This window comes from Pecten maximus, chromosome 8 (genome assembly GCF_902652985.1).
Source record: "Pecten maximus chromosome 8, xPecMax1.1, whole genome shotgun sequence".
NCBI lineage: Eukaryota > Metazoa > Mollusca > Bivalvia > Pectinida > Pectinidae > Pecten > Pecten maximus.
The window spans coordinates 27,744,823-27,768,362 of record NC_047022.1 but is presented as its reverse complement, the minus strand read 5'-3'; the positions used below and the strand labels follow the sequence as shown (position 1 = coordinate 27,768,362).

Below are 23,540 nucleotides of genomic sequence, written 5' to 3'. Positions count from 1 at the left end.
AATCTGTGTCAATACCCGCTGTGCTTGACAACCATTGTTAATAGATGGATATTGTCGATTGTAAATATATCAATTTATTGTCAACGTTTAATGTATTAAACAAAACTACTGAGTTTTTTTTTAAATGTTGTTTACAATACTGGTGTCTTTACGTAGATTAACTGGAAATATATTATCTTAGCAACCACGACTGCCGTAATTACGAAGGTACATGTACATGTATGTAGTGAAAGTCACGAGACAGTATGAGTAAAAAATCAAAAATGTTTTTTCTCTGAAAGTATTTTTAAGCCAGTATTTTACTGAATCATACATCGATTCTTAATTTTTTTTTCGATTTAAATGAATTTATATAAACTAGTTACCCTCATCATCATCCGCAGATACCCGCATCATAGCGATTTGGACATTCTCAGTTACCGGCATCATACATCAATTCCAATGCCTGATATCTCGATACCAAACGCTACATTCGAAGAGCGAATGTCTTGGCTACTACAGGTAGAGCGTAGGAATTGTACCTGCTGCCCCCATTGCATGATCGTAAGAAAAGCGACTAAATTTGGGATCTTATCTTTTCTCTTCTTTCTGAACAACTTTCTTCTTCCTTAATGTCTCCTTTGACAATGCCTCACTTTTGGCCTTTAGTTGAGCGTTCGCCGCTGTGAGGAAGGCTTTGGGTTCTGCCGAGACATACCAGTCTTTAAAAATGGTAGTTGCTGCTCCTGCTTAACGCTCAGCATATTAGGAGTGGGACGACTGGTTCGCCCCTTGTCAGTATAATGTAACCGGAACTTTTGCCGATTTATAGTGCTACCTCACTGAAGCATACTGTCGAAGACACCAAGCAGGACATCCCACCCGGTCACAATATACTGACAACGGGCGAACCAGTCGTCCCACTCCTAATATGCTGAGCGCTAAGAAGGAGTAACAACTACCATTTTTAATGACTCTAGTATGTCTCGGCTAGGGGACAGAACCTAAAGTCTTCCTCACAGCGGCGAACGCTCAACTAAAGGCCAAAGGTGAGGCATTGTCAAGGGGGACATTAGGAAAAAGAAAGTTGTTCAGAAAGAACAGAAAAGATAAGATCCCAAATTTAGTCGCCTCTTACGATCATGCAATGGGGGCAGCAGGTACAATTCTTACGCCCTCAGCTTCCAAAGTCTTCAAGGGATTCGTTCACAAAATAAAACGAGAAATGTATGTCATATTGACTTATATTGATTGTTGCTGACTTACCGTTTTCTTTGGCAACGCCATATCTTATCAGCATCAGTCTGACATTGCCATCGTATGTAAATGAGCGGAGGTTGTAAATCGCGAACCATATGACAGACCATATGTAGACACTGGAGCAGGCAATGATCCTGAAGGTGGCAAAACTACAACTGGATTTGCTAGGACCTGATAAAAAAACCGAAGTGATGTTTTCATTTAATCTTGGTCATGTAAGAGACGAATCCATTTAAGAAAGTTTTTTTAATATCGATTCGAATGCAGGTTTCATATAAGAGAGTAAGATGGTTTAAACTTTTTCTGTCGTTGCTATTTTTCCTGCCGTAGCAGCTTAATGGACCTTTTTGATTTTCAGTATTGACGGCTCAGCCAGGAATCTTCTATTAATTAAAATATATGTTTGCATTGAAGAGGCCTAATATGTTTCACGGGAAATACATGCGTTTGTCATTCTTGTCGCTCAAGTATTAAATGGATTGTATCGGTTGATATAAAACTACGTGTTTTGGGAAAATGGAAAACGTATCCGTTAATAATTTGTCCCTTTAACAACCGGCAAAAAACTAGCTAATTGTGACACAGGAGTAAAGCAATTTTAAAAATGAACATACGTATCCCGGATATTCATCTTGTATTGACATCGAGAGTAATACTACCTTGTCCATTTGTTGTTCTCCTTGATCCTGAGGAATCCTTCCAGGCTTCACCTTGCTTTCCGTAGCCTGCAGGAAGTGGCCATGGAATCCGTGACTTGGGTAGAAAAGCTATTGTTGAAACGAGTATCGGAACAACCCCTATTGTCAGAAACATGAAGCTTGTTTGCGTCTCCATATGACTCGAATGAGTTTCCTGAAACAAAAATAAATAGAAAAGAAAAATCATTGAACGATATTAGTTTTGTTTCATATTCCATAACACAATGTGTATGTCGCACGCACGGGAGGCCGTCCTTAAATGACCTTAGCTGTTAATAGGACGTTTAACAAAATAAACCAAATCAAACCAAACTGTCTACACGTACAGAGCCAACTGACATCCTACTGGAATTAATCAGCGCGACACCAAATTCGATCAAATACTGCCAAAAGGCGCTCGAATTCATTTCAAAAATCTAAAATATTAATGTTAAACAGGGAGTAGCTATGTGAATGCCTCCGGCAGGAACCTTCATCACGGTGGTTTAATTTCAAATAAAGGCCAAAAGAAAATCAGTATCAAGGGAGATATTAAGAAGTAAAAGAAAATATGAGATCCTGAGATTTTGTGTTGTTTAATTTCCGATCACGAGTTATGGTCAGTAAAGGAGAATATCCTACTCTCCGTCCGAGATTCCTGCCTTAAGTCTTGGTGTCTGTTTGGGAGGCTGCCATATATTCGTGTTTGTCTCATTGTGATAGTGTGGAGCTGATGCCGACTTTAAAGTGTTACCTCACTGAAGCACACTGCCAAAGATACCCAGCAGGATACCTGACCCGGTCACATTATACTGTCAAGAGCCAACAGGACTAGCCCGTACCATTAAATAGTGTATTTGGCTGATTTTGGTTTCATGTAATCGTAACACTTTACAGGTCGATCACCTGTAAAGAGATGTTTCTATCTCAGACGGGGTAGGGAAAGACAGCTGACACTTTACTGAATAAGTGTTGCGACATGCGTCATGATGATCATCGAATTATTTCGTGATGTCATTCAATTGTTGTAAAAGATGATTGCCCCTTCTCACACATAGTGTTTTGTTAGATAATTAGATTTTTTTTGTGATTTAAAGTTGTTTATTTGAAAATATTTCAGAAAAATAAACATGAGTTTGTCCCGTGAATGTGGATATTTTGACCTTAGTTAGAGAATTTGGCTCTCTACTTGCCAGCACTTGGCAAGCTTCGTACATTGTGGTTGGAATATCCCTCTCCATGAACAAACACACATTTATCACACTGATCACATTGCGATGCCTTGACTATGACATTAAGGTAAACATTTGCAATATTTCGGACATATTCTTTTCTTGAAATTGGATGACTAAATCGTTCAGTTATTTCTATTTTCAATAATTAAATATTATCACATCTTTATATGTAATACTGAGATTAACAATTTATAAATCACGGGGACGTTAAAAAGTAAGCATTCAGTGAGTATAGTGTAACAAAACGACGAATACGTGGACATTGTTGTTTGTTAACATCTGGCAAACATGGAATCACATTAGCCTGAAACAAAACCAAATCAATGTTCTTCCCTATTTAATTTCGAATCGCTTTAAATGGGCATTCCGTTTTTGAAATGAGTTTATGCTATCAATCAAAATTAAACGGACATTTTTTTCATTTTTTTCGTAACAAGTAAAAGTTATAAACTTTACCGTAATACAACACTCAAAGCCTGAAGTTAACCCAATGTTCTTTAAAATAAAAGTAGTTGAGAATGTCACTTCGACCCGAAGTGCGAAAATTAATCGCCGTCAACGACTATCAATACGGGCATGCGCAGACACATTCACAAACAGAAACGAAAATGGCATACACGGCTCCCCAAGTTAGCGACTAGCTATTAGGTCATTCGACGAGAAAATGAGGACACGACAAGATGGCAAACGTCATAAAATATCGTATAAATATTGGCAACCAGTTTGAAAGATGGAAGAGTGCGAAGGAGGCCGCGTCAGTCGAGTCGAACGAAGAATTCGCATTGCTTCTGGAAAGTTCTGACAAATAACGGACACTATAACTAAATATTACCTCATTGAACCACAATAAATGATTTAACAAGTACCGGCATACTATTTATTTGTCTCATCTTTAGCCATTTCCTTCATTTACAAGGCAAAAGGCAAGGCTATGCAGATTTTCTGTACAAATATGATACGTATTCCATAAATATGAATGTTAGCTTCTTTATAAATCTTATAAATTACTGTGTAAACACACATCTGGCGTTCAAACGAAGGAATGGCCCTTTAATCATACATAGGGGTGTTTCATATCGCGCAAAGAGAGCCTAACTTCATCGGGTTGCAGGTTACATGCAGCTTTGCCAGTGCAATATACCTCAGTGTTTCCATTTACGTGACAAAGAATGATCAATATCATGTTACAAAGATCAGCATGCTGTTGTATGAAAGATAATTCCCGTGTATTTTATACTGTGTTGATATTTCATTACGGAAGTTTATTGTTGTTCTGAAAATACAGATATATTGTATACGATTAATTATAACTGAGTTTGGCATTGGAAAAGGTGTCCGTTTATTCTACATTGACATATAAGCCAGGCATGTGGTGCAAGTATCTAAAAGCCAATATCAAATCAAGTCTAGAGCTTGGCGTCAACAATTAATGAGTCTGCTCTGAGACCGAAGACCTTAAATTTGATACCTGCTGCTGTCTGCGAGATAAAATACATAGCGGCAAGATTGGCTCTTGTTTACCTCGCATTACCTAATAAGATTACCAAATGATGGTTGTTATTATTATTTGACAAACTTAAAGCCTTTATAATGCCAATTTATTACAAGAGGTCCATGGGCCTTAATGGTAAGCAAATTCTGAAATAGTTCAGTCTATTTGACCCATTTTGCCCGGCCAATCGATCTCTGTTGGTCAGTCAGGCAAACATATGCATACCATCAAACTGTAAACTTGTAGAATGTTAAAATGAACTCCAATATAAAACAGGATGATACTTTAAAATGTGATTTGCCTATATAAACTAGTTCATTTCCTCCACAGGGTCACGAAATTCAACATTTTGATCAAGTTTGGTTTGGTTTTGGTTTTATTGGTTTAACGTCCTATTAACAGCTAAGGTCATTTAAGGACGGCCTCCCGTGCGAGCGACATGCATGCCTGTGGTGAGTGCGTATGTGTGTTTTGGGAGGCTGCGGTATGTTCGTGTTAAGTCTCCTTGTGATAGGCCGGAACTTTTGCCGATTTATAGTGCTACCTCACTGGAGCATACTGCCGAAGACACCCAGCAGCACACCCCACCCAGTCACATTATACTGACAACGGGCGAACCAGTCGTCCCACTCCTTTTATGCTGAGCGCTAAGCAGGAATAACAACTACCATTTTTAAAGACTCTGGTATGTCTCGGCCAGGGGACAGAACCCAAAGCCTTCCTCACAGGGGCGAACGCTCTATATGCCAAAAGTGAGGCATTGTCAAGGAGACATTAGGAAGAAGAGAGTTTGTAAGAAAGAAAAGAAAAGATAAGATCCCAAATTCAGTCGCCTCTTACGATCATGCAATGGGGGCAGCAGGTACAATTCTTACGCCCTACATGCAGGGCAGTTTTGATCAATTAATTGATAACAATTCCAATTATGAAGAGTTGTTGATTCTATCTTATTTGAGTCTTAGGAAGAAGCTTTTTGAAAATTTATTCAATTGGACTCCTTTTTGCCCCCCCCCCCCCCCCCCCCCAACATTAGTCAATTTGAGGAAGGCCTTAGACCCTGTCCTCTATTCAAGACGTACGAACGTCTATAACAAGGCCATTTGAGAAAACCTAAGAGCTCAGACGCACCCCTTGATCCAAAGGGGTCACACCAGCCTTATTTGTTATCCTTCTCTGATGTTTCCGACAAAATTTGGTTGTAATCCATTAAGCCACTAAGGACGAGTAGCGCTTTAAAACAAATTTCGGCCAGGCTCCCTTTTCTACTCATAAGGGTCAGATTACCCTCATTTATATAAATCAAGATTACCTTCCTGTATGATGTTTCTGATCAAATTTAATTGTAATCTTATAATGCGTTAAGCAGTAGCACTTTAAACAAAATGTTCTGCCCTGTCCCACTGTCCTCATGGATTGAACGAGCCTCAGTGGTACATTATAATTTGCCTCCTCCATTGATGTTTCAAACCAATTGCAGTTGAAATGCACCTTGGCGTTAAGGAGGAGTAGCGATTTGAAAGTAAATGTTTACTCACGAAACGCCATGCCTTAAGTTCATCTTGACCCTTCAGAAGATCTCCAGCAATATGCTTCAATGAGGTAGCCTCCTTGCAGGGCTTAACTTGCCTTTCGTCAACGAATTATGTTACATAAAGGAAATGTGAAATAAATTGCAAATCATTAATTTTGTTTGGTTTTAAGTGCGAATTGGATAATATTTGCGACATGTTGTATACCAATACTGAACTAATTGACACAATTGTTGGCACTTTTGTGAGAGTATTTCAAATGCGTAGGACAATTGTATTGTCTGATTAAGTGGCCTACGATATTAACATGATTACAAATTCTTATAGGTTTTCCTATTAAATTTACGTTGTGATCATATATTTATATGTATTATTAAGACTATATTTTTTACAAGAAAACTAACAAAAATACAGGTAGCCCTTATTTCAGCATAATACTCGCCAAATATCAGGACCCTGGGTCTCCTGGTTATTGCAAATTATTTAAAGTTTTTTTTTTTTTTTATCATATTTGACCCTTTTTGTACTTTTAATGTAGCCAAGGTCATTTATTTGAACTTGGAAGTCCGTCACTCCAGCATGCGCAATATCGGGTATCTTGAGATGTTGTTTTAAGGGAAAAGTTAACGCCGCACCAAGGTATAAGCTCAATTTTCATTGGAGCAGGTACGCTAACAAATAAAAAATGAAAGCAAACATACAGAAGGACATCGTGAACTAAAAGCAAATCTGAAGGTGAGATAAAGTGTTCCAGACGAGTGATTATTTCCTGCTTTACATACAGCAACTGTCATCAAAAAGTAAGCTCTCTTTACAACCGTCGTTGAAGGCTCGTTTCGTGGTATTAAAGTATAACCTTTCTAAACTGGATGTCACTGGAGCCAGACTATTTGGTCGATTTACACAGGTATCCGGTTTATAGCGATCGGTAATAATAAACATCTGAGACATTAAAAAAAAATGTAAAATGTAACAAAGAAAATGTACACCCAAGCTATTCAGTTACTCACTACAGCCGAGGAGAAGTCAGCCGTTTCACAATCTTGTGTTTTATCTACAAGTGCATATTAAAAAGAAAGGTTTTTTTTAAGTCCGACACAGATCGGAAATAACAATCTCTTTATTCATTGCAAACGATAACAACAAATGAAGCTGCGAGAACACATCTCGGCTATGTCCGTGCGGGAACTTTAATTGCAGTGTATTAATCGGCAATGTCGTCGTTGTCGGTATGTTTCCATAAGGATTTTACCATCTAATTAGTCATTGACCAAATCGTTTTCCTAGTCACTAGAGTAAGTGGGTTCAGTTTCTGTCAATGCGAGGCACACATGGCATGTAACCAAAAACTGTTTGCATATTCTGAGTCATCCCCAGTACCAACATCCGGGCATTCTTAGGTCTGTATCAACTGGACGCTCCAAAGGCACGCACGTGCTTTATTTTCCAAGAATATATTTGAAAAGTAGGCTATTTCACAATATATGTGACGGTAATCATTTCGAAGTGGTGAATAGTTGTCAACCACCACGAGATGCCAATTAAAAGTACAGGTAAATCACACATCAATCAGCGACATGGTCGTTACTCACAACATGACGGCCGATTTGAGCAGGTCGATTTTAGAGGTACACTTATATCATGGTCAGTTAAACAACACCAGTTTTTAGAATAGACAGGTTCCGGATTATACAAGTTTAACTTATATGATTTAATAGGGGAAATGCCAGGATAACAAAATAAAGCCGGACTAGACAGGGATCCGGATAAGACAGGGGCCAGTTTTGACAAGTTATACTATATTTCCAAATTTAAGTCGGCACCATATCAACAATATCACACGAACATTGCACGCATGTATCACACCCAGCCCAGGTTTAAAAGACTAAACCTTCGTCCGTCCGTCCACATCTGATTGTCAGAGAAAGTATAGCCAAGTCGATAGAGAAAACCCGTTCAGCGAGATACTTGGTCACTGACCTTTCATTTGGATTTATCTTGAAGCATTATTCTTATTAGATCCGACCGAGAAGTGTTGGAAACCTTACGGGAGAAGCCAGATGTTCATAAGGGCGATTTATTTATTATCAATACGATAATAATACGTTGACGGTTTATCTATGATGATAAGAATGAAAACAAAGTAGTACCAGATATTCTAGAATTCACTTAATTTCTGTGAACTGGACATATATTTCTCGCATAAATATTGTAGACCCTGTGACTTTAGGGCAAATAAATAAGGTGAAACGAGAATCAGGATATATGAAATATGAGGGAAACTGTAATAACCGAGAAGTATTGTATTCTTAATGGCTCATCAACATTATACAGGTCTTTATTGCCAGAAAATGGCGAGAAAGGTGTAAAAATGTAAATATTTATCGGTACACCTAGGAATAGATTGCAAGAGGTCCATGGGCCTTAACGGTCACCTGAGATTTGAATATTTCAGTTAATTTAATTGACCCTTTTTGAACCCACCAATCAGCCCCTAGGGGTCAGTCAGGGCCAACAGGTGTATACCATTAAGCTGTCATCCAATGCTGATAATGTTAACAAAGTTAGAATGAATTCCGATAAAAATCAAACAAATAATAGTCAAAAATGTGATTTCCCTATATAAACTATAGTAAAATATACCCCCTCCCCAGGGGCAAACTTGTGACCCCAGGGTCATGAAGTTCATTACATTAGTAAAGCACTATAAGACCCTTCCACCTATGAAGAGTATTTAATTATGTCCTAATTGGGTATTGAGAAGAAGATCTTTAACATTTCAGTCTATTTGACCCTTTTTAGCCCCGCCCATCAGCCCCTGGGGGTCAGTCAGGGCCAACATGTGCATACCATCAAACTGCCATCCAAAGCTGATAATGTTAACCAAATTAGAATGAATTCCAATAGAAATCAAAGAAATGATAGTCAAAAAGGAGATTTCCCTATATAAACTATAGTAAATTTTACCCCCTCCACAGGGGCAAATGTGAGACCCCAGGGTCAGGAAATTCACAATTTTGGTAAAGCACCTTAAGACCCTTCAATCTATGAAGAGTATTTGATTCCATCATATCTGAGATAAGAGAAGAAGATTTTTTTAAATTTCAGTCAATTTGACCCTTTTTAGCCCCGCCCATTAGCCCCTGGGGGTCAGTCAGGGCCAATATGTGTAAACCATCAAGCTGCCATCACAAGCTGATAATGTTAACAAAGTTAGAATGAATTGCAATAGAATTCCAACAAATAATAGTCAAAAATGTGATTTCCCTATATAAACTATAGTAAAGTTTACCCCCTCCCCAGGGGAAAACCTGAGACCCCAGGGTCATGAAATTCACAATTTTGGTAAAGCACATTAAGACCCTTCCATCTATGAAGAGTGTTTGGGTCCACTATGTCTGAGAGTAGAGAAGTAGATTTTTGAAGTTTTAGTCGATTTGACCCTTTTTAGCCCCGCCCATCAGCCCCTGTGGTCAGTCAGGGCCAACATGTGTATACCATCAAACTGCCATCACAAGCTGATAATGTTAACCAAATCAGAATGAATTCCAATAGAAATCAAACAAATAATAGTCAAAAATATGATTTCCCTATATAAACTATATTAAAGTTTACCCCCTCCCCAGGGGCAAACGTAAGGCCCCAGGGTCAGGAAATTCACAATTTTTGTAAAGCACCTTAAGACCCTTCCATCTATGAAGAGTTTTTGATTCCATCATATCTGAGATTAGAGAAGAAGATTTTTGAAATTTCAGTCAATTTGACTCTTTTTAGCCCCGCCCATTAGCCCCTGGGGGTCAGTCAGGGCCAATATGTGTAAACTACACGTATCAAACTGCCATCACAAGCTGATAATGTTAACAATGTTAGAATGAATTCCAATTGAAATCCAACAAATAATAGTCGAAAATGTGATTTCCCTATATAAACTATAGTAAAGTTTATCCCCTCCCCAAGGGCAAACCCGAGACCCCTGGGTAATGAAATTCACAATTTAGGTAAAGCACCTTAAGACCCTTCCATCTATGAAGAGTGTTTGATTCCACTATATCGGAGATTTGGTCAAGTCAATTAAGTCAATTTGAACCTTTTTAGCCCCGCCCCTCAGGCCCCTTGGGGGTGGGGGACCATATAATTCACAATTTTGGTTGACCTTTAGCCATAGAAGGTTCCCGCCAAATTTCATTGAATTTGGTTTAGGGGTTTTGGAGAAGAAGTCGAAACGGACGACGCACGACGCACGACAACGGGCAAAAGGGGATTAAAATACAATGTAGGTCACTTGAGACTTTGTCTCAGGTGACCTAAAAAAATGTGCCTATAGTTAGACCAACAGCTTTCAGATCGTTCAATATTTGCAAATGCTAACAGTTTTGAAAGAATTTTCAGACCGGTTATGTTAATTACCGAGACAACTTTCTGGAAAAGATATTCATTGGAGGATCATCCAGTCACATCTATTACGACTAATACGTAAATTACAAATAGAATGGTGTGGATATGTTTAATGAATGACAAAAGAAGCAGACTGAATTAATTGAGATGAATAAAATATCCGAAAACAGGTTCGGTGGTTTTCGTGATTTGATTCCTATTAAGCAGATTTGTGTAACAACTATTGGGAAAGATTTAGTCACCATGTCTCGTTATAATTCGCTGACATACTACAAGACGTCACTAGAGCGGACATGGGTATCGTCATAAATGTCCAGAAGGATCAGTAAACGCATATAGCAGGTTTCGACTTCGTTTTGTGTCGTGCGATTTTGTGTATTTATATGGATTCCATGCTCCTTTTCCACCCACTTTGTTTGACGTGTCAATATTTCGATATGAAGAATAGTTTAAGATTCGGACGACAATGAATGACAGGCGGCACAGTATACCATGTGCTAAACAATAGTTATAACACGTATTACATGCCATCGTCAACATACCAAATGACTGGTGATGGAATAATCATAATTATGAAATATGAGGGAAACTGTAATAACCGAGAAGTATTGTATTCTTAATGGCTCATCAACATTATACAGGTCTTTATGGCCAGAAAATGGCGAGAAAGGTGTAAAAATGAAAAGTTATCGGTACACCTAGGAATAGATTGGAATAATAAACAAGAGGCCCATGGGCCTTAACGGTCACCTGAGATTTGAATATTTCAGTTAATTTAATTGACCCTTTTTGAGCCCACCATTCAGCCCCTAGGGGTCAGTCAGGGCCAACAGGTGTATACCAATAAACTGTCATCCAATGCTGATAATGTTAACAAAGTTAGAAAGAATTCCGATAGAAATCAAACAAATAATAGTCAGAAATGTGATTTCCCTATATAAACTATAGTAAAATCTACCCCCTCCCCAGGGGCAAACTTGTGACCCCAGGGTCATGGAGTTCATTACATTAGTAAAGCACTATAAGACCCTTCCACCTATGAAGAGTATTTGATTCTGTCTTAATTGGGTCTTGAGAAGAAGATCTTTGAAATTTCAGTCTATTTGACCCTTTTTAGCCCCGCCCATCAGCCCCTGGGGGTCAGTCAGGGCCAACATGTGCATACCATCAAACTGCCATCCAAAGCTGATAATGTTAACCAAATTAGAATGAATTCCAATAGAAATCAAACAAATAATAGTCAAAAATGAGATTTCCCTATATATGTCCAGAAGGATCAGTAAACGCATATAGCAGGTTTCGACTTCTTTTGTGTCGTGCGATTTTGTGTATTTATATGGATCCCATGCCCCTTTTCCACCCACTTTGACGTGTCAATATTTCGATATGAAGAATAGTTTAAGATTCGGAAGACAATGAATGACAGGCGGCACAGTATACCATGTGCTAAACAATAGTTATAACACGTATTACATGCCATCGTCAACATGCTGTGTCACGAAATGATATCAATCATACAGAATACTTCTATTTATCTGTCAAATACACATTATAAAACTGATTTCGTACTTCAATACGATCAAGTCATCCAACATTAGGAATGTCTACTACCGATAAGAAGACTAAGTATTGCTAAAAGACGGCCTCCCCGGTGCGCGAACATCCCGTAAAATATATAATGGTTGTAAAGGCATACGTTTTAGGAAAATTAAATCATTAACGAGGTCGGTAGAGCAAAGACGCCAAAACTATTTAAAGCGACAGTGACCTATTTTTTGTCCCTGGGCGATTGAACTTGTATGAAAGATGGTTGTAAATAAGTCTATTAAGTTTCAAATTACAATGGGAACATTAATGAAGTCAGTTTAGTAACGTACGCAAAAGCCTGTCCCAACATCCGCCTTCCTACTCGTCGCGAGGCGATACTAATTAACTTCAAGCGAAATTATACATTGTTTCAGATTATCAGACAATAATGACCCGTTATATTAATCTTGGTCTTGTACTTCAAAGGCGAGTCCATACTTAGATATGAATCACATCTTTCTGCTCGTTATTGTCCAACGACCTATAAAGGTCATTTCGGGTAGTCCCTTTTGATTACCGTATTGCTCGCTCCGCAGGAAGGGCGTGGAAATGTTATACCTCATGCCTACATACATATTTTCTGATATTATTCTCAATCCTAACCCCAATTCCTTAATTAATTTTCGTGACTGTCAAAACATAAAATCACAAAATTATTGACTTCAAAAAGTTTGACCACAGGAATAACAAAAAGGAGGGGCTTCCTTTCGTGAAATACAGCTAAGTGTTATAGTTGTAAGACATGTGCTTGTGTGTTTTTTGTTCCTTTATTGATACCTCATATATTCCCAGTTGGGCTATTTACGTCCGTTCAACAGCTATGGAATTGAGGACGGCCTCACCTGTCTGCGGGATGCATGAGCGTGGTGATTATGTGGAGGCCTTTGGTCACGAATGAACGTTCTGATTTCTGTCTCCTGACTAAGGCAGACAAATATCTTTTGTTTGTCTTTGCCTTGGAACAATAACTCTTCTCGCGTGCGCGTAATATGAACACAACACTTCAACAAGGTATTAGACCCTGGAAATGCAAAAGGCTGTTCGGATGGTTTTGTTTGCTTTTTGTAGGTGTTCAACGCCCTCGCAACAGCCAGGATCGTATGAGGGTGGGTGTAAAGGAGACACCTAAAGAAAGATTACAAGGGACAGCAACGCAGCATCGAGTAGAGAAATAATAGATTCCAGATTCGAAGTGTTGTAATAGAGGCAGACAATTCCCAATGCACTACAATCAATGACCCCTTAACAGAACACAACAGAAAAACCACACCGTGGAGGGGGGTGGGGGGTGGGGGTGGGGGGGGGGGGGGGGGGGGGGGGGGGGGGGTGTAAGTAAGTCGTCCCTTACGACATACCGAAATATATGGCAGGCATAATCTATCTGACCCATACTGGACAATATTCCCACCTGACTGCTTATCTTGACACTATAAACGACTATAATATGATGTCTCTATCACTGAACGCCTCGATGGAGCGGTGTTGAATCCTTCACCATTTCAGGTATAGCCGTCAACCATTTCGCCATTATCATACAAGTCTTTTTCCTCTTGCAATGCCAACTATCAATATGTTCTCATGTTCAGGGTTACCAACCAGAGAAAAAGCTGATAGGCAAAAGCTCTGGAAAACCTTATGAAGAAGGTATTGTTATCTACATGTATAACAATGTATAATGAAATGTACAATAATTCTTTTGTTTTACGCTTAGAAAATCCCCATTGATCTGTCAACCAAGACACAGAACAACAGTTTACTCTGCTCTTAACAAAATCAAAATTTTGAAATAAAATTGCCCGCATGCTGTTATTTCCGATGCTAGAAAGACCACCCTATACACGTGTTCACTACTCCCTAGTGCCCTACAAGAAAATCTCGTGCCTCAAACAAACATATCGTAACAATGTATGATGACCATCACGTGTTTGGTCGAACCTCAATAGAGAAATGATTCCTGCTATACTACGAAACGTAAACAATTATATGCACAGCCCCTGCATGGGTCTTTTCGGGTTGTAAACATTTCAAATGAGGGGTAATTTAAGTACAAATGTTTATAAATGAGGAATCATAATGTTTCATAGGCAATTATCGATGATATAGTTCAGAGTTCACCAGCGTTGAGATGCTACAACGGGCGCAATACGTAAAACTGCCTCAATAATTTATGACGGAAAGGATTTACTACGGGACACGAGTCCAGGTCCCGGCTTCATCCACATTCCTTTACTGAAAATTTTTAACAGGAATGCATTATTGGTTCAAAGAAATTTAACAGAAGGAACGCAATTTCCTTTTAAATCAAATAACGCTTTCTATAAACAAGAGGGTTCAGACGGCCTGTATCGCTGTATGGCAAAACACTCAACATTTCTACAGAAGAATTAGGATTTCAGGAATTTGCTATATTTTCCTTTTGGGACCCATCCCTCAGGCCATTGGGGGCAGACCAACAATATATATAAACTTGGTTCATCTTCATCTTTGGATGCATCAGACTAAAGTCTCATTCCAACAGAAGAAGAAAACATTTTGAAGAATTTGCTTTATTTCCCCGAGCAATCTAAAGGACTACTCTACCCATGAGGCTCCCTATGCAAAATGTGTTTTAAACTCCCCGTGAATGCATCTGAAGCACTTTGGACATTTTTTATGCGATTTTCGGTACTTTGTCACAAGTAGCGATTAAAAGAACTTAATCTATTTCCTCAATTGGGCTCCGTTCTTTCTGCACAAGGGGGTCAGTCTCACTATTTATGCAAAATCTTGTTCCCTCTTCCGAAGGATTTGGGTAGGAATACTGAAGCTGGCCATTATTCGACAGGGGTTCACACATCAGTTGCCTCATTCGAAATGATGCAGGATACAGCAGATACATTCCCAAAAATTCACAGGCGTATAAAAGTGTATAAAAAAAATATCGGTGTGCATGTATTTCGCATGACTTTTGACATAATAAATAATAAATAAATGACATCTAAATTACACAAAGTGCATAAAAACGATAACAAATCGTTTCTTCCTTGACATAAACGTACGTCTCTTATGCTCGAAATGCTGAGTTTGATGTTTCTGTCTGGATTGTTCGGCTCCTCTGGAGAAATCAATTTCTTAACACATCAAATGTTAATCTCTGTACATCATTCTATATCATAGATCAGACAGGTCGTCTTTTCAGACATATAACAAGCGAACTAAGTTTTAAATTCATACGCCTTAAGAAATATATCTCATGGATATATGCCTAATGCATTTTGCCTGTAAAGTGATAATTGCGCAGGACTGAAGGGTTTATCCATAAAATGGTCATCATTTGATAAATAGTAACTGCAAAATGACCCCCTGTATTTGTATATATTCACATAGATGTTCAATTGCCAGGTATTTATATAGAACAAGAATGGTACATGTACCTGCTACCATCATTGCATGATTAACAAAAGGCGACACTTCTTTCAATTATACGTTTGTTCTTCCTAATGTTTCTTTCGACAATGCCCTATTGTTGGCCTTACCTTGTGCGCTGTCCCTATGAGGAAAGGTTTGGGTTTTTTCTCCTGACCTAAACAAACAAGTATCGGTAAAGATTTTGCTGCTCCTGTTTGGCGCTGGACATTTTTGTTTTTTAATGGGACAAGTGAGTTTGTCATTATCAGTATAATCTCAGATTATCATCTACATCATAAAGATCATTGTGGCCAAAAATGATGATTAGGCAGAATCGAAACAACATTAAACGAACGAAACATGTAAAAATGAAGATATATATCTGTACACTCGTGGAGTTTAAAATGAAAAAAGTGACTGCATTGATTTAACTGTTCTGTTACAGGCAAACACTTTTCAGAATCTGTTGAAATTAACAAGCTATAAACCATCAGCGTTTGATTACTCTGTATTTAAAAAATAGCTAGATAAGGAGAGAATTGATGTCTAATTAAATCGGTCTCACTGTATTTTAAGGTTACAAAAACGTTCTGCCCAATCGTAAAACCTGTTGGATTTACCTCGATACTGTATGTCTTGCATTTTGAAGTCCGATTGTCAGGTTTAACAGCATAATTGCAAACAAACACGTTCTGACCAATTGTAAAATAATACTGTATTTACTTCGATAGTGTATGACGTAGATTTTGCAAATTGATCTTGTACGGCTGTGCCGCGAGAACATCCATTCACCTATTGGGGCATTCGACTCAACAGCTTCTGCAAACATTCAGAGTAAGATATTTCATGCCTTTTTTACATGGACAATTCGGAAGGCTGATGTAAATTTACCACAGCATAAAGACAATATACATATACTTCCGGTCCAATATAAGAGCTCCTTGTGTTTTTGTTTGTATTGCTTAACGTCCTATGGACAGCTAAGGTTAATCTAGAACAGTGTACGCGATGAATGCGGGTGGTGAGTGCATGTTTTGAGAGGCTGTGGTATATTCGTGTCTGTCTCCCTGTGATAGCCCGAAACTGATGTCGATTTGCTTCCTCGCTGAAGAATACTGCCAAAGACACCCAGTAGACACCTCATCCGGAGGACTTATAGAAGATCCCGAATACAATCACCTCGATTTTTACGCCCTACCTGCAGGAAAGCGGTCATGTCGGAATAACGAGAACGTAAATAAGGCTCATATGGCAGCATTTTTACAGAGTAACAAAACATTTTACGACTGAATGCTCAGACTTAAAAAAAGTTTTAAGCGTTTTCTCTATGAAATGGTTATGAAATGCTTTTTCAATAATCTCTACATAGATTATATATGACAAGCTACTTTCAAAAATATAATGTATTTTGCAACCAGTTAATTTAATGTTAATGATTGGATTTAAAATGTTACCTTTTCAAATCTGAAATTGAGTTAAATGTGTTTATTTCTGTGAACATCCTGACCTGGTTTTGTTTGACCCTACGATTGACTCCAATAAAACGATTTAATAACAATAATCTCTGAGTAATTCTAAATAAGTGACCCATGGGGCCTGTATCGCTAACCTTGATATTTTTGTAATTTAAGAAAAACACTCTTTAAGAGTTGAAATCATATTACATATTTAGCGATCTGCTTCCAGGTACTTATAACTCTGTAAACGTTTTCATTTAATAAACTTTTTTTTACCGCAGTTCGAACGAAAATTCATAGCAAACTAAAATACGGACAGGTCAACAAGTGAGAATGAGAATTTACATTTTTATGATATCTTTCTTTCGTATCTGTGTTTTCACTGATGTTGAGTGATAACAAAGGCATTAAGTTTTAATTAAACAAGACTATTAACAACAGCGTATCAAACAATTACACAACCAGTAAACAAGCGTGTGCGTGTAACTGTCTAACATGGTAACAGTAGTTTGTTTGTACAATGTACTAAATAGTTCATGTCATGAAACACGACCCCGCTCTTCTCACAAAACAGTTCACAACACGGTTACAAATGTTTATTCACAGTTCAGTTTCTAGAGAACTCATATAGACATTAGGGGTCTTGATACCTTCTTTTTGAAAAAATTTCTTCTTGTCGCTCTTACCGAGGCCAAGCACCACTTTCGTAGCCTGTTTTGTCAGGATTTCCACAGGTGATGCAACTCTTATGTACTTTCACTGAGGGCTCGTACCACAAATTCCTCACACGCGAGTGCATGCATTCAATATTATTATACCCCCACATTCTGTTATGAGGAGTTGTCTCCCTTCCAGTTGCTTACAAATGATGGACGAACAGAATCGCAAACGTTTTCGTGCTGTCAAAGAAGCAGAAATAGATTTCTCAGAACACGAAAATATCAACAAATGTACACGCCAACTGTTTCAAAGAGTTTCTAAAAGAAACATTGCCAATAACACCTTGACTTGAAATCGTATCAATTGAGCGACCGGGATCACAGGGAATTGTGATAGGAATGATATTTCATATCTTCAGTTTATTTTTGAGTATTATTACTCATTACTGATTATTTTTCGGTATAATAAACAATTTATGGCCCTGGATGCAGGGTAAAGCCCTCGGAAAATATGATATCTTCGGGTAAACAAAATTCATATTACCTTGCACCCAGGGTTTGGTTTGGTTTATTTTGTTTAACGTCCTATTAACAGCTAAGGTCATTTAAGGACGGCCTCCCGTGCGTGCAAAATGTATGCGTGTGATGAGTGCGTATGTTATTTCGACCAATTCCTCATATATATCTACCTCCGCAATTATCAAGAAGCCATCAGCCACAATCGATAGACAAGTAATTAATCTATGCCCGTCTTAGGAGAGGGCATACATATATAATGCATGAAATAAACCGTTTACATTCGAACACTTTTTCCTGGATTGCATTGATCTACAACCTACAGTGGCCTTTTACCAGATGACTCTTTAGCTTAGCTAACTTTGCTTCATAATGTCTTAACCCAATGTTTTAAAGTGAAACAAAAGTTATTACCTGGGTCAGTTCCGTCGTATGATTCCCATTAATTTTGCTTCCTAATCTTACAATTATTTTATTAGTGAAACAAAACTAAAACCTAAACATGACCCTTGACCTGAACTTCTGGTCAAGTATCTTCTTGTTTAATTCCAACTCAAGGTTATTATGTCCCGCTTTCACCGAAACAAATATTGGGCCCCGTCTCTCAGTGAAAAAAAATTCCACCGGTTAAAGAAAATTGGTTTCACTTCATGTACGGATGATGCAGACCAAGGAAAGGGTTTTTAAATGACATACGAAGCAAATGCGATAGCTTGTATGTGCTTTGGTAGCCTCCGTTAATTCTACCTTTGAAAATAGGCATTTAAGTTCAAATACGTAAATACGCAAGATTATAGCGCTCTTTTTCTGCCAAAAATGAAAACAATGTTTTTTATAGGGGGGGATATGCTTCAATAATAATTCTTATAACATAGACATGACGATAACATGTTACATATACTATATGCAAAACAAGACGTTACAATTTTGATGTGATGGATTTTGAGTAAGAACATGCTCTTTTTTACATTAAGCGAAATTGTCTGAAGGTCAAAAATTAGATTCGTAATTATATGTTAAAAATATTTCCAAACAGTATTAAAATGCTCAAATATAGTACTGAAGATTTTTGTGCAAAGTAATTTAAACTGATTGACAATATTGCTATGTAATTTTCAAAAGAAAAACAGGCCAATGAGCGAATCTGTTTTGCATTGAAATATTGTAAAGTGAACTGAAATAAAATGTTTATGCTTGGTTCCATTAGTACACAGGAACTGACACCTATGCTAAAAACCAACTAACGTGAAACTTCCACGTTTCAAAATCGCTATATGCCCTGATAACCACTGCCGAATCAATTTTCAGACAAGAACAATTAGCCTAGTTGATTGATTTATGTTACTTTACACATAGAACTACCTAATCAGGAATCTAATAAGGCTTTCTCGTCTAAGAATGTGTTTGGCCAAGTATGTCCACATTGTAGCTTTAATTGCCCAAGTCGTATACATGGAAGATGTTTCATGGACATAGAAGCTATTTACTTGAAGAAAATACAAACATCAATGTCAATAGAATAATGTGATTTGGGTATATTGTTGCCAGATTTATTTGGTGATAGTCATTTATGTACGTGGCCTACACATGTCGGCATTATTTGAAACTTGTACCATAGCCTCCCAAAACACACTTACGCACTCACCCCACACGCACGGGAGGCCGTCGTTAAATGTCCTTAGCTGTTGATAGGACATTGAACAATAATAAACCAAACCAAACCAAAACTGTAAGCGTGCTACTGGTTGTTATGTACATGTATTAGGAAAGGCACGTGTGTGTACTAAGGTTTGGAGTGTTACAGGGTGGTATGTTATGCCCACTCTCGTTCAACAAGTCATTTGGGTGACATACGTCAAAGCCAAAAAATAACATTTTATTTGTTTTGTGACAGCCAGCCTTCTTAGTTTAGTTATTTAGTGAAGTAATTAGTTAATTAGGCAAGTGCATCATCTATTAATTTGGGTTAAATGTATAGCCAAGGGAACCAACTTTGATTGCACCAATTAATGTATCGGTTAGTGGTCTCTAATTGTTGAAAAAATCTTAAGGCCGAACCTATGGGGATTTAACATTGCCGTGTCACATAATAAGCTCACTTTCCCTACCTGTACTTTTCAACGAATCGTGAATTGTAAGATTTTCTATGACGGACAATGGACGAAGGCCGGTTTTGAATAGCTCAACAATAAAGATACTAATACATTTTTTGTAAGTATACGTTTATGACAAGAAACAAGCTGGCATCCGTGTCCGTAAGTTGGCGTCTCCGGAAAAAAACCACGTGCAGATAGATTAGAACCCGAAATTTAACTCCTCGTTAAGCTTATGTAATGCTTTGAATAAAAATTAAAGTACGATTTCCCTGTTTTCGGGACACGGAATTGTGATATTTTCAATATAAGATTTTAATTTCAGACATTCCAAGGTGTTAGTTTCGTAGAACCATGCGACATCGCCAAATGTTTTGGTCACCAGTCGACATAGCTGAAATCGTGATGGTAAGAACAACTCCAAGCTTTGTTTGGTTCAAGTTGGACGCGATTGATGAGGGGAAAATCCGATAGCGTTAGTAAGACAAGGTGATATATAGGGGGAAGAGATTACATTAACACAGTAATAGACGGACATGATGATTCCAGCCGGATGAACTAATTACCCGAGGTTCCTTTTTTGGACTAACAAATGTAGACAGTCAGTTTACGTCCTGGCTAATATGCTAGAACTAATCGAAATCAAGACGCAAGTTAATATATTATAAAGGATGGTACATATCTAATGAAGGCTTCCCCAGACTCTCTGTATACACGATGTTGTTGCGGTTTTTAATGATCTTGTTTTCCCCAACATTGATGTAGCCCACTCATTTATCTGAAAGAGTATTTTTTTCTGGATTTATTTTGGTGATGTTTGCATGTCTTGACGTGGCAGCTAAGGGATTTACAACCTTGTTTGTTCATGGTCCTATCACAACAGGCAGGCTTTTTAAGTTGCCTACATCAAACGGGATGTATTCAGAAGTGTACAAATGACATAATAGTGAAAACGAATTATTTTTAATAACAAAGGTCAATTAAGGACGGCTTCCCCTGTATGCGAGATACATGCGTGTGCTGAATGTTTGTGTGTTTTGGAAGGCCGCGATATGTAGCCGAATTTAAAGTGCTACCTCACTTAAGTTTACGCCCCACTCGGTCACATTGTACTGACAACAAGCGTACCACACGTCACAATCCCAAAAAGGCTGCGCGCTCAGCAGGATGGTTTGGTTTGGTTTATTTTGTTTAACGTCCTATCAACATCTAAGGTCATTTAAGGACGGCCTCCCATGCGTGCGACATGTATGCGTGTGGTGAGTGCGTATGTGCGCTCAGCAGGAGTAGCAGCTGTCTTGATAGACTCATGGTGTGTCTCAGCCAGAAGACAGAACTCAAAACATTCCTCACTGGGGCGAACGAACGCTCAAGGCAAATGGTGAGGCAGTGTCAAAGGAGATATTCCGAAGAATACAGTTGCTAGTAAGAGGAGAAAAAATACGATTTCAAATTTAGTCAATCTTACGATCATGTAATGGGGGCAGCAGGTGTATAATTCTTACACTTGCAGTAATTTGGAAAGTTATGAATAATACACATACAGTTTATTCAAAGCACTTCATACCAAAAGGCACCACAACAGCAATACGTATACTAGGTTTTGTATCCTGAACGGTTTTGTTTTGTTACGCTTCGGGAACGGTAATATTTTTGGTGGTGAACATACAAAGCACTCCATACTTAAAGGCACACCAGAGCAATGAGTTACGCTTCGGAAAATATTGGCACGGAGTCAAATTTAATAACGCCCACAAACGCGTTTCGCGGGCCATAATTAATATGGACCTAGGATGTTATAAATATAACATTTTGATGAGGTCGATACATATACAAAATGTTGACCTCTGATATCGAGCGAAATTAAAATGATTCAATATAATGTTATTCTTTACCTTATACAAAACTCCAGACTAGCATTGCCGCACCACCATTTTACTTACTTTTGAGATATTGTGTTGCTCATTTTATATCAACCAGGATTAATATCTCGATATCCTTTTTATACATTTATGACTGGTCCTACGTTTCGCGTACATTATGCTTAGTTAAAAGCCTGTGGAGCGGTTGAACTTTAAAGGAGTAACTATCAAAATATCTGTGTATATTTCTGACGTCAGGCCTGACAGTTGTACTAGTTGTCCGCTTTGTCATTTTAGTTGCCATGCCTGCATTGTCGAAAATGTCAACATCTCTGCGATAGATCTGGAGACCTAGAAACTTCGTCTGACATCTCTGTTATTTTACGCTTTGTCCAGGTCGGTGCAACGTTTGTTTCCAGGGGCCAGATGCATTAATCGCAATAGTGAGTTAGATGTCAAAAATACCTTTAAATATCATTGCAATACACTATTTTTGTAAAATGTTTTCTAGAAGCAGCGATCTTGTAGGTGGTCACGTGACCTCGTTTTCACCAACGAAAATTTGCAAAAAAAAAAAAAAAAAAAAAGAGAAAATTAATTAAAATTATTATATTACGTAACAGCTAAGATAACTATTAGGTGAAAATGCTGCTTAGTTATTTGAATTGATATTTACTATTGACGGATCGCAAACAACATATGAACTGGTCCAGGTTAATCATAAGTGTCTCTTAAAATGCCCCGACTCCCATCAACATCATCTATGACATATTACTACATTGTATGTCTAAGTGTAGTAGCTATACGGATATGCTCTGGCAAACACATCTATTATCAGAAAACTAATGAAACTGGCATGATCAATGATCTGTAGGTTTTGTTATCGACATATGCTTTAAAAAGATTACCGTATGTTTTGCACTTGGCATTCTTTGAAGTTTGATTTTACCTATTTTAACACTTTGAAGTATAAAAAAGGAAATTACCTTCATAGCCAGCAGAATGATAGCACTGGAATGGTAGGCGCCGATGAGAGAACCCATTACGGTATTCCGCCGGGATCCAAAGAGATTGGACACTTGTATGTTGGTTAGGAGGATCACCAGTCCAGCAAGGGAAATTAAACTAAAAGCCGGAATCACTAACCAGGGGAATGCTGAAATAGAACAGCAGTTGGTAGAAAACGATTCGATTTATTATCAATTCAAGAAGTAAATTATCCATAGAGTTTAAGATTCGATTCTACATAATGTTGTGGTTTAAAAATGGAAACCTTAAATCCCTGATATATGTTATCACTCACTTTTCATTTCAACTGTGTATCAGTTGTTACATGCATTATAATTAAACATTTTGTAATACCAATTGTAAAAAAACAACTTCTTATAATGACTATTTTTCACAATGTTCTA

The 23,540-nt window shown here is 38.0% G+C and overlaps 1 protein-coding gene across 1 annotated transcript in view; it reads right to left on the bottom strand.

Moving 5' to 3' along the window:
• Positions 1-23,171, bottom strand: part of LOC117332244 (solute carrier family 43 member 3-like) — an 86,080-nt gene extending 62,909 nt beyond the window's left edge. The window contains exons 1-3 of the mRNA XM_033891129.1: positions 23,115-23,171; positions 1,899-2,091; positions 1,246-1,410 (exon numbers count right to left, since the gene is read on the bottom strand). Coding sequence (XP_033747020.1) covers positions 1,246-1,410; positions 1,899-2,091; positions 23,115-23,171 — 415 coding nt within the window. The remainder of the gene's footprint in view (positions 1-1,245; positions 1,411-1,898; positions 2,092-23,114) is intronic.
• Between the last annotated feature and the right edge of the window lie 369 nt (positions 23,172-23,540).